The 12398-nt window shown below is 40.1% G+C and overlaps 1 protein-coding gene across 1 annotated transcript in view; it reads right to left on the minus strand.

The window, feature by feature from the left end:
* The window catches only part of AVL9 (AVL9 cell migration associated), a 78709-nt gene extending 66801 nt beyond the window's left edge, over positions 1–11908 (minus strand). The window contains exon 1 of the mRNA XM_045006161.1: positions 11721–11908. Coding sequence (XP_044862096.1) covers positions 11721–11816 — 96 coding nt within the window. The 5' untranslated portion in view covers positions 11817–11908. The remainder of the gene's footprint in view (positions 1–11720) is intronic.
* Positions 11909–12398: the final 490 nt, after the last annotated feature.

Genomic DNA, 12398 nt, shown 5'->3' on the forward strand with positions numbered 1-12398 from the left:
TCTATTAAAAAGGAAAACTTGAACATTTTAAACATGTGTACATAAATGCTAATTAAGGGAAATAATCTCTGTGTACCTGTCTAACTACCATAAGTGCTAAAGAAAATGGACCTTGTGTGATACTGTGTACAACATTAAAGTATTAAATATACCACACACACACTATTCAGCATTCTGCTCTGTGTTTAAAATTCTTCACTTACTCTAGAAAGGCCATTGAGAGTAGCCCTTTCAGATACAAAAATTAAATGCTTCTTACAACATTAAAAACTGTGCAACATAAGAAAAACATAGTTTGGCTAACACACAGCAATTCATAGGGTGTTCTATGGCACTCATCACTGTAGGATTTCAATGCGTCACACAGATTAATGATTTTATAATTGCAATACTCCAATGAGGCAGATAAGGATTACTACTCTCTGTTCCCCACTAGAAGTAAGTGATGTGTCCAGGGTCACAAAGGAAGCCAACTGCAGAACTAGGAACAAAAACCCAACTTGCTGATGCCTAGTCCAGTGCCTTAACCAGATATTTTTGTTTTAATTGTTCCTGAAACAACAGGATTGTATTTAAATCAATACAGGTATCTACTGTAGAACATCTAACTGCTACACAACAAATACATATAAAACATTAAAAGTGGTGAAAGAAAAGCCATCCAGCTCAAGGACACAATTAGACAATGACAAACAAATTTAGCACAAAGGGAAACCCTTTGTAAGGCATGTGCCAACCCACAAAGCCTATCAATTCTCCACTTGTGGGAGACTGGGAGGGAAGAAAGGTTAGCAAAAGCAAAAAAAAAAAAATATCACATAATAGAAATGTCTCCCCTTACTCCCACCAAAAATGCAAATAGGTCAAGAATAAATCAACCCCACAAGCAGCCAGAGAGTGACTCCAGCATACCTCCAGAAAGGGGTGCCACAACCTAGGACTCTGGAGAGAAGACCCACCCTACCAGATTGCAATTGCACAGCAGAGTCATAGGGCATGAGGTGAAAGCTTAAATATTTTGAACTAGGTATAAAAAGAACAGACCATAACCTTCTTTGCTTCTTTTTAACCTGCTTCTAAAAGTAACTCGTTCAAAGGCAAGCATACAATTTCAGGATATTTTTCCACATGCTTTCTTTAGGCAAGTGGAAAATAGGCCAGTCACTGATTGCTCAGACAAATTTCATGTCACTGATGTCCTGTACCTAAATACAACACACTATACAGGGAAAGGCTGTGTGCTTTTCATTCATGCCCTTTTGCTAGTGCATGAATGAGTATTTCTCAATTACAGAATGAGAGAATACATAATTTGGGAACACTGTAAAGTTAAAGTATTCTTCCCTCTAAGATGTAAGAAAACGTGTTCAATTAAAAATAACTCTTTTCAAGGATTACCTATGTTTCATACAGGTGTTTGTTTTTTGTTTTTTTTAAGTTAAAATGTTTAATTCAGTGTGTGTTATTGCATCTTAGAGGGAAGAATACTTCAACTTTCCAATGTTCCTAAATTATGCACTAAATATAGGTGAAAGAACAAGTGCCACAGCACTGGAAAGATAGTATCATAGTGGCATTACCAAAAAAGGGTGATCTTACTCTGTGCCCAGACTGGAGAAGTATTATACTGCTATCAATCCTAGGCAAAGTACTGGCTACCAATATGCTGAATAGAACGAAGAATGCAGTGGATGAAATATTACAAGAAGAACAGGCTGGGTTCCCTCTAGATAGATCATACTGTGAACAGATATTCATCTTCGACAGATCATTGAAAAAGCTACTACTTGGCAAAAATCCATCTTAATCAACTTCATCAACTTTAAGAAAGTGTTTGACTGAGGAATATTGCTAGACGCTATGGGATACCGGAGAAGCTGATCAACAGAATAACGAGTTTATATGATGGAAGTAAATGCACAGTAAGAATTATACAGATCTGGGTTTGCTACTGGGGTTAGATAAGGATGTGTGTTATCACCAATCCTCTCTCCATTAACAATAGGTTGGGTGATGAAGGGGCAATAAAAGGCATCATGGATAGTGCAAAATGGGTTAGCGGATGAGTTACACAACCTTGACTTTGCCAACGACATTGTTTTACTAAGTACGACCTGGGACATAATGATTGCCCTTACATCAGAGTTAGAACAGGAAGCAGCAAAAATTTTAAGTTAATGTAGAGAAAATCATAATTATAAAAGTAGGAAACTGGACAACAGATGCAAACTGTGACATATATGGCAATTTCCTGCAATACCCTGGGCAAACCAGATTGAATTAAGTTAAATCTTACTGTATTAATGTACGTTTCACTGTGGTCTAGGCACTGTATATAATTTCAAGGGGGAGGGGGACCACAGTCCTCCAGGAACAAAGAATAGTGGTAATTTGGCAAATTCACTCAGGTCCTAACACATCCCGAGAGGCACTAGCAGCTGGACAGACCTGCATTTACTGGTTCAAACTGGATTCTCTAGAGACCAGCAAACAAAGAAAGGACTTTTGAATAAATAACCCGAGTTTAAAGTGACTTGAGGCCTTTGTTGTAATAAAGCAAACAAGGAGGACCCCAATCCTTAGGGAAGGGTTCGAAGAACTGACACCAACCAGAGCACTTTAGCAAAGACCCTGTCCCCTCAACTAATTAATGTGTGATGTTTCTTTTATTTTTAACATGTTCTCTTCACCTTAAAAATAAATGGTCTTGCTTAGAATGAAGCTAAGAACTATGTGGTAACTCAACTGTGAGTCATTATGCTGTTTATAGCTTCTGAGGAGAAAAGCAGAGCAGGGCTGCTTATGTAGTCTGCTAGGGAATTCATAGTGTAAACAGGGAACTGTGCAGCTTGGAAAAACCTCAGTCAGGATGGAGAGAAATGCACGTCTCTGACCAAGAGAGGTGATGGCTGGAGAGCTGGAAGCTTGGGTGCCTTGCTGGACCACGGAGGGGAATACAGGTAGAATTGCCCTGAACTGTGACACAAAAGCATCTGTGGATGGAAAAGGAAGTGAACAGGTAGAAGAGTTCTACCACCTGGAGAGTGTGATGACATTTGAAGGTGGCCCTGAAAAAGATATACATGAGATTAGGAAAAGCAAACATGACCTTTGGAAGGTGGAACAACATCTGATGAAAAAAGAGGTCTCCATACCAAATTAAAGGTCAGATTATACCATGAAATTGCACTGAGCATGCCACTGTTTGAAGCAGAGACTTGGCCAATAACAGTGATTTAAAAAGAGAGATTGGAGGATGCCCACCACAGATGGTGGAGGAAAATTCTACACATTTCATGGAAAGACAAAATAACAAATGCAAGACTAAGGGAACTGACAATGCAGGATAATATATTAGATATATATCAAAGAAAGAAGGCTCAGGCAATTGGAACAGGCACACCATATGGAAGATAAGAGACAGATAAAGCAAGCATTAAATTGGGTATGCAAGAAAAGAAAGAGAAAACAAGGAAGAACTGCCAGAAGACAGTGAGAGGGGATATTGAATATGCTGGCATCATCTGGGAAGGAATATCACAACTACAAAGTGACTGTAATCAATGGAGAAACTGGACTGCCGATGTGCCAGCAACACAGAAGAAACTAAGTCTAAGGTAAGGAAGACAATATCAGTCATTTCATTCCTGGAACCCACACTGTACCTGTAATGTAATACACAGGCAACTTACATTGTGAACTCATTCTTGGGGGGAAAACAAAATCATACTGCCGCCCTGACATGTAAGCTATGTTGTTTTTTCATTACTGTACTTTTGGGAAAAGCAAACCACATTCAGTGGTTATGATGCTTGTTAAATACATGTTTTGGAAGATCTCTCGGAACACAATCTTTTGTCCCACTAAAAAGAATAGGCATTTTTGCACTGAAGTGGTCCACTATTACATGTATTCAGCAAACTCACTCTGCATAGGAATGTGTAGCAACAGTTACTGCTGTTTTACAAATTAAGGATCTGGAGCAAACAACAGTAACTGGATGCATGATCAGTCCAAGACATAAAAAGTAATATCCCATTATTTAACTTGCTTTTTCATCACCCACCAGAGATGGGCATGTTTAAATGAGCAGAAAGAATGCTTTGGGGCAGTGCATTCTAGGCAATATTCACCCATCATACTAGGGTGTGGGCAGATCGCAGAATGAGTGCACATGGCATCCTGGACACTGAGTGTACCAGAACTAGGCTTCATTCCAGCTCTTCATAAACAAGTGGAAAGAGAGAGTTGAGGTCAGCTGGTGACAGTCACTGTGTCTGAATTAAACAGATTTAGTGGCCACTAAACCCAATTTATAATATACACGAGTGATCAGGTTTCCTACTCCAGATCAGAGGCGAAAACGGTAAAGGGACTGTGTATTTGCTCAACAATCTGCACATGGGTCTGCAGTGAATTCTATTCCTTCAATCCCAACATAAGTTTCGGGTAGAGAAACTGTTTCTTAAGCTTGACCTGTGGAAAGGTCAAGGTGAAAAGTCAATATTTTCCCTCTTCTTTGAAATACCACCACCACTTTGCATTATAAGAGCAGCTTCCTTCTGAAGAACTCAAAACACTTTACCAATAAATTACTTTAAGCCATCATCCCCATTTTGCAGATAATGAAACTTTAAGGCACAGATCTCAAATAACTTGTCCCAGGTCACACAGGAAGTAGCTGAGCTGAGAACAGAACAAAATTCTCCTGACTCCCAGTCTTGCGCCTTAGCCACAAGATGATGCTTTCTCCCCAAAGCCAGCATTTTCATCACATGATTTGTGTCTATAATTTTCCTAAGAGAAATGTAAATCTTAAAGAGAAATAAGAGTTTAGTAGGCTACTCGGTACTTGTATAACATAATTAACATTTTTTTTAAAGCAAATCATGTTCCTGAGCTAACAGTTTTAATGGAGAGAAAGTATTTTATTGTTCTGAGCAATACCTTTGTGGCAGAGAAAACCAAAACCAGGAATAACTTGTTTTCGCTCATGTCAATTATTCTACAAGACTGTGAAATTCAGTACTACCTGCTACAAAAGATGATCTACTTTTGAAAGATGAAAAGCACGAATGTATATAAGAAACAGCTCTAGCAATCCAAGCCTTTCTAAAGTACCCTGAAACTAGCTGGACAACAGACCATAAACAAGCTAATATGAATTAAGTGAGATGCCTGTAGAAGTGCTAAGAGAGCAAGCCACCTGCAGATATTCCATATAAACACACAGTTCTCCTGCAAGTACTTGTATTACATTTGAGCTGTCCTGGCTTGGTGTACTGCCATGATCTTCATTTCTGAAGAACCAGCAACTGGTTTTATGTTAAGGACTTCTCTCACAACTGAAATGTTTCAATCAATACTTTCCTTCATTTACTCCAAGTTTCATAAATTGAAAAAAGCAACATTTTCACCATAATTTTTAAATGTTAAGGGGATAAAGAACCTAATACTTTGAAAGCAGCCTCCTCCATGTCTACATGAAAAATACAGTACTGCAGATATTCCATAGATCAGGTCTACTACACATTTACCCCACTATGGGCTGGAGCTGAGAAAATTGAGGAGACAGTAGGAAAACAACAATGAAATATGCCAAATCCTTTTTATTATTTATCTTAAGGCTTTGGGATTTGATATGGCATGAGACATTTTTTAATTAACAGAACCTGTTTAACATCTTTTCTCCTTTCAACTTTCCTGTACTCTAAAAACATGAACATACCAGGCACACATATCTCTGAGGGTGAGAGGATATATGCTCAAAACATTCCCTCTTATATCACTAGTAAAATGATTTTTCTTCCTGACTCTTAATACTCAAGCCATGTTATTTATTTTAAAAATAAAATGAGTAAGATATATTGGTATATTTTCACAGCCAACAAAGAAGGGAAAGTAAAATATTTTAGATCTATTTTGGAATATCAACTGAAATTCATCTCTTCCAATTACGCTTTTGACTAATCAAATAAAGGAGGCTTTTGCCAATAAGGAAAGTGGAACACAGAATGAGATGGAGTTCATTTTAAAAGTACTGGAAATATAAATGTATTACACATTCACCTAAAACTACACACATTATATGTAAGCCATGCCAAAAGGCCAGCCTTACTGCCACAGATTCCATGATTTATGGGTTTGGGGATGATTTTGTTCCTTAATATTTGTAACTTTTTCCATGGTCGGATTTTTTTTGTATATGGGTAGGTAGTGGTAACAAGCAACTAAACCAGTCTCAGTAGAACCCTGAGAGCTGCCAAGTTAAAACCTATACCATACAGAAGGCAAGGAACAGCAGGAGCAATCATATTTATAACTAGTGCTTCACTGTGCAATTATGGGGAGTCAGTTTTGATTATCTGATTCAGACAAAGGGTCACAAGGCCTGATTCACGGCTGTCCTGCACCTTGTGTAGTCATTTACACCAGTGCAAAGTAGTGTAAAATGCTACCGAATCAGAATGGTAACATTTTACATTCACTCCATATTGGCACAGACCACTACACAAGGTGCAGAATAGCAGTGAATCAGGCCTGCACAGTTTATAAAGCTGTATCTTGGAAGTGCTGCTGGTCTTTCTGACTATACGGAGTCTGAGGCAGGAACACAGCTGAAGAGGAAGCGGCTACTCCCTCCTATCCATTCTCCGGCCTTACTGCTCTGTGGCTGACCAGACAGGCACTAAAGATAATGGTTTTAAATATTTTTAAAACAACCCATTAGATGTTATTAAATATTCTAAGTAATTTTATTCATAATAAAAAACTATTTTGATGAAATTAATGCCACCGGGGACTTTCGGCAAGTTTCATATGTTGATGGATGATACTTGCCATTTTATTTTTTATCCAGAAAGTGACATTGCATATAATTTATCACAACAAATGCATCTACACAGCAAGTGGCAGCAAGTCTCAGAGTCTGGTTGACAGACTCAGGCTTGCACTAAGGCACTAAAAATAGATGTGTAGCCCTTTGGGCTCAGGCTGGAGCTTGGGCTCTGACGCAAAGGGAGGGGTGTATGCTACACAGCTGGTTTTAGCACCGTAGCCTGAGCCATGCAAGCCTGAGTTTGTCAATGATCCGGGCCCTGAGATTCAATGCTGTTTGCTGTGTAGACTCACCCTGTAAGTGCTGCATAGAAATCCATCATAGTACAGTATTCAAATAGATTATCGCCTTTCTTAATGTATTGCTGCAGAACATATCAAATACCAGAGGGATCTAGCCTCCAAGACAGTGTCTTCTTCCCATTCTAAGAAGTCATTATCATACCCACATCTTTGTGGTGAGGAGGTATGGTAATCAGCTCTTTCTGAATATTTCATCAATGTCGCTACATACGTAGTCAATAATGGATGCTAAACCAGCAGTATACTTAGATGCCTGCTGCTACAGAGAAATTGAACATACGGCTCCTCAACAGGCTTAAACTCTACTAGCCTGAGAGATCCCCGTGATCTGTTCTTGAAATCAGGATTCTTGATTTCATGCTGCTTCTACACACTGCAAGTCCATCTCAATGGTCAGTGGCAATTCTGAAATTTGAACAAATTACCCAGAAAATGTAACTGTCAGCTTTCTCTTGTTGTTCAGCAAACACTCTATTTCATGTGTTGTAAATATTTGTCTCATGTTATATAAGCCTGCTTTACCCAGAAGAAAACACAAGATGAATCAGCTTAGACAAGAGCATTGCAAAAATTACAAATTAACCTCACATTAGAAAATCATCTCAAATAGGCTGATACTCTGAGGTTTTTTAAACGATCACCAAAAAATCATTTTCATGTACAACTAGTTGTGGTTCTGTACAGAATTTTAGAAAAAAATAAAATACACCCAGAAAAAATATTTAGAGCATTATCTTTAACATAAATTAAATTTCTATTATATATAGCTTAACTTTTCCTATATTAACCTTCCTATTCCTGAACAAGGGCAACAGGAGTAGACAGACACTTCAAGTAACCCAAAGATATCTATACAGAGCAATTCCAATCTAATTAAAATATCTACCTTCAGAGCACATAAAGGTCCCATTACTTTTGCTATCTATTAATAATCATACACAAAGAATCCACAATATATATGCCAAGTGTTATATATATAAAATGTACATCTACACACGCAGCAGTTTTGCATTACAGATTTTAATTTCTACCAAAAAGAGATTATTTTAGATTGGCACCTCCTCAATGTGTTTCAATAGAACACCAAGAAAATTTGCAGAGAGATTCAATTTTATATGAATTTTCTGAAAAAATATAAAAGGACCTCACAGATCACAGTACTTGAAAAGTTTCTCCAGTGAGCAGGGTTCCAGTAGCAGAGTGAAACTTCCAGTCATCAATAATAACATCATTTTCATTCTACTGCTGCTCCTGTAGGCATAGGGAAGGGCAACAGAAAGGGAGAGAGGATACCTCTCTCCCCCCAACAGAATGCTGAACCCACAAAAGGCAGAAGACAAAAGTACATGCAAAAGACAAAAGTACGTTCCGTCTAAGCAGCTGGGGGCAATATGTGCTGGCTTTTCTGCTAACACCCAATCAGTGTCCATCTTCCATAACAGCCACTGTCTAGCCGGTGTCTGATAAATATTGCAAGCCCAAAAAGAATCTAATTATTGTTATAGCAACTGATCTTGGAAACACATACCTGTGAGTAAATTTACTCATGTCAATAGCCCCATTAAATCAGGCCTATAGTAATCAAAAATGTTCAAAATATTTGATTTGATTAAAATATATTTGGGTCATCCAAATCATCTATTGATTAGCTATGCTTGTGCTAAATGAATGCTTTTAAACTTCAGCCATTGTTAGTAAGATCAGAGGAGGAGTTCTATAGGTTCTTCTTTTTTTTGTTTTGTTTTCTACCTACCATACTGTGTGGTGTCAGAACATACCCCAAAATATTAACAACGGGTCTTTGGTGCCTTAATGAAATGAGCTGGTGGTTTCAGACCAATCCTCAGATAATAATAGTCCACATCATAGAACACACCATCACAATTGGTATCCTTGTTGACAGTCTTAGCAGAGGCCAAAGACGGAAGGCACAGAGACTGAACTACACTCATTTTTAGAAATGATCCTTCCAAGACAGCATGAACATAAACTAATGGAGTAGGGAACCTTGCAATGCCATTGTCCATGCTGAATCAGTCCTGTAGATAAATGGATGAGGGAATACTCTGTGTGTCAAGCTGCAACAGTTCAGAAATATAAAATTCATTTTCCCCTCAAATATGCTGTAAAAAATAAATTGCCCACAGAACAGTTATCACCTTGAGGGTAAAGTGCAACCTGTAACGAGTGTGAACATGAGAAAAAATGAGGAGGGGAAAAAACTAAAACTAAAAAAAGAATGATACTTAGAACTGTTCGTGTTAAAAAAAACCATAACTTTCACTGACATAACAAGAGTTCACAATATAACTGAAAAAATGCTTACTATAACTACTGACCGAGCTTTGGAAACCTTTTACTCAGTAGAAATAGTCTAACTATGGCTCTCACTGCAGATAAAGATATGCAGCCTAATTTGATGACTGTTTAGGTAACAAACAAAAGACAGTACTATATATTCAAGAGCTTTTTGTTGGGAGTAGAGATGAGAGAGGTTGTCCAGGATTTCAAGAGTTGAGATGAGATATATCTAAACTAATCTCACCAACCTAACTTCACTTTAATATACATTTGTTATTGATTTTTAAAGGGCAACAGTAATTCAGCATTAGGCCATTTAACACTGTTATGCAATGTAGTAATGTCTGCCAATTGCTGGATTGCAAATCTGGACACAGCACTGGCTGTCTTGACAGGGAGAGGACAGGAGAAGCAACTCTGAACACTCTATTTATGTTGATTCTCCCTTTTGATACCCAAAAACATCTACAAGAGACATTCCAGACTCCAGCGATCATACACACCTTAGAAATTGAAATATCATGATAAAAAAGCTCTTTTAGTTAAACAATGGAACAATAAGGTGCAAAAGATGAACAAAGTCATTGCTTTATAGCACAGGAACTGTGTGAACCGGCAAAAATACCACACAGGTTTGGACCAAAATCCTGCACTGCAACATTGCTCTGAAAAAGATACAGGGAGAAGTACGAGAATTCAAGGAGTATAAAGTATGATGCTCTTTCCCCTTACATTCCACATTAAACAACTGTAAAAAAAAATCATAATATAGTGGAGGAGAAGGATATACATACTTACCATTTAATACAAGCTTAATATTCCGAAGCCACTGAACTAGTTATCCTTTTGTTAAGATTATGCCTGTGATGTTGCAGTGACATATTGGGCTATCGGAGGCAGAAGGTGGAGTAGGCTAGAATTTACCCAACTCTTATTTTTTTAAGCTGTCCTGCATTTATAAATGCTCATTTGTTTCAATATCTTTTTAAAAATCTTTCTTTACCTTTTGGGACATTCCCATTCCCTAAAGCCCATTCCTGATCAGTATCTATTATTGTAAACAGCTATTTTAGTTTAAAATGTTTTTGTCTGCATAGTCAAATCCTATTCTGCCAACTCTCTTTAAGATCGCTTTATCCTCAGAATGAAATCCTTAAGTCTGAAATTAGAGAAAATCATTTATCCATCTGAGTAAATATTTAACCTTGGCATAGCCAACATTTACCAACTAAGCAAACTGAGTCATTGCTTCTCTAAGGACTAATTCTTCTCAGAGGCCAATCAGAGCAAATGCAGCCTCACCCACAAAAGTTTTGTATTGGTTTCTAGTGTTTTTTTGTTTTTGTTTGTTTGTTTGTTTAAATATTCAAGCATACACACTGACAAAAAAGCGGCCAACAAGAAAACCCAGAACCTTAGGACCTAGATGTCATATGTATCTTCATAACCAGTTTCTACAGTTGAAGATTGGGTGTGGGGGAGGAGAGGGATAGGAGGATGCATGAGAGAAAGAGAAAGAAACCAGTATGGTATGGAACTGAAAAACAACAACAAATAATAAATGCACAGAGCTAACAGACCTGTTAAATCTCATGCATCTGGAGGAGTCTCCCTCCTTTGGGGCCCCAATTTTATTACCCTTATTCATGCTGGAGAGTACCAACCTCACAGAAGTACTCACACTAAACTCTATGGGACTGCTCACCCAAGTAAGTACTACTCAAGGAAGGAAGGGTGACAGAAATCAGGCACCGAAATTAGTTCTAGGGACAGCACTAAAAGTCTCTTTGGCGATGAAAGGATTTTGCTGTATTTGTCAACCAAGATTTTCAATAAATGAGTGAAACTTCCAAATCTCAATTGATATGGTCTCCCCCACGCAGTGTGACACACAGCAAATGACCCCTGCCAAAAAATAAATAATAATAATAATGCAGGCACACTTTTATCTTTCATCCTGGTGCTGAAAGACACAAGCACAGAGACAAGAAGAGGGGCCCAGAAGCGGAGGGGGCTAGCTGTGGGGTGGGAAGGGAAGATGTGCGTAGGGAAGGGCGGAAGGATGGAGGAAGGCACAAAGGGTAGGAGGGGAGCAGGTAAAGAACTGAAGACAGCGGGGCGGGGGGACAAGCAGATGTTGTCGGAAGGGGGTGGGGCGGGGGGGGGAGGAAAGGGTGAAAGGCGGCGGTGGGGAAGGGGGAGGAGGAGGCACAGGGCAGGAAGCAATGCAGGCCGCAGGGAGAGGGCAGGGGCAGGGGAGCCCGGGCCTCTCCCCTCACCTGGCAGCCCTTCTTGTGGTGGAACCCGACCACCACGATGTGCAGCACCGGCCCCCGCTGGCTGCTGGGCGGCGGGGGCTTCCCCCGCGTCTCCATAGAGCCCCGCGGCGGCCTCTCCGGAGGATGTTTACAGCGGGCCGGGCTCCTCCGCGCGCCCCGCCTCCCCCGCGCAGGGGCAGACGCGGACTAAGCCCCGACCCGGCCAGGGGCGCTCCGCACGCCTGGCCTGTGCCTTCCTCCTCCGCTTCCGCAGCGCCGCAGCCGCCCGGCCCGGCCCGCCCCGCCGGGGGTGGAGCGGGGAGGGGGCGGTGCAGAGCAGAGCACCAGGGCCCGCCGCCTCCCTCCTGCTCTGAGTCCTTCTCGCCTTGCAGCGGCTGTCTGAACCTTTCCTCGCCTTCCTCTGCGCCTGCCTTCCATCCTGCTCTCTCTCTCGCCTGCACAGGCTGGAGAAGGACGGGGGCTACAGGGCCAGCGGCATGTGACACCACCCATGTGGTGGCCGTACTGTACCCTCCCGCCTACACACGCCTTTGGAAGCTTGTTCTGTCTACTTTCAGATGAGGCCTGGTGACGAGCTGTCAAGTAGTTGCTGTAAAAACGGGGGTAAAGAGTGACATCCTCAACAGGTTAAAATGACCACTCTGAAATATTTGCAGTCATTTATTTTACGTTGGTGAT

Source organism: Mauremys mutica, chromosome 2 (genome assembly GCF_020497125.1).
Source record: "Mauremys mutica isolate MM-2020 ecotype Southern chromosome 2, ASM2049712v1, whole genome shotgun sequence".
In the NCBI taxonomy this organism is placed as follows: Eukaryota; Metazoa; Chordata; order Testudines; family Geoemydidae; genus Mauremys; species Mauremys mutica.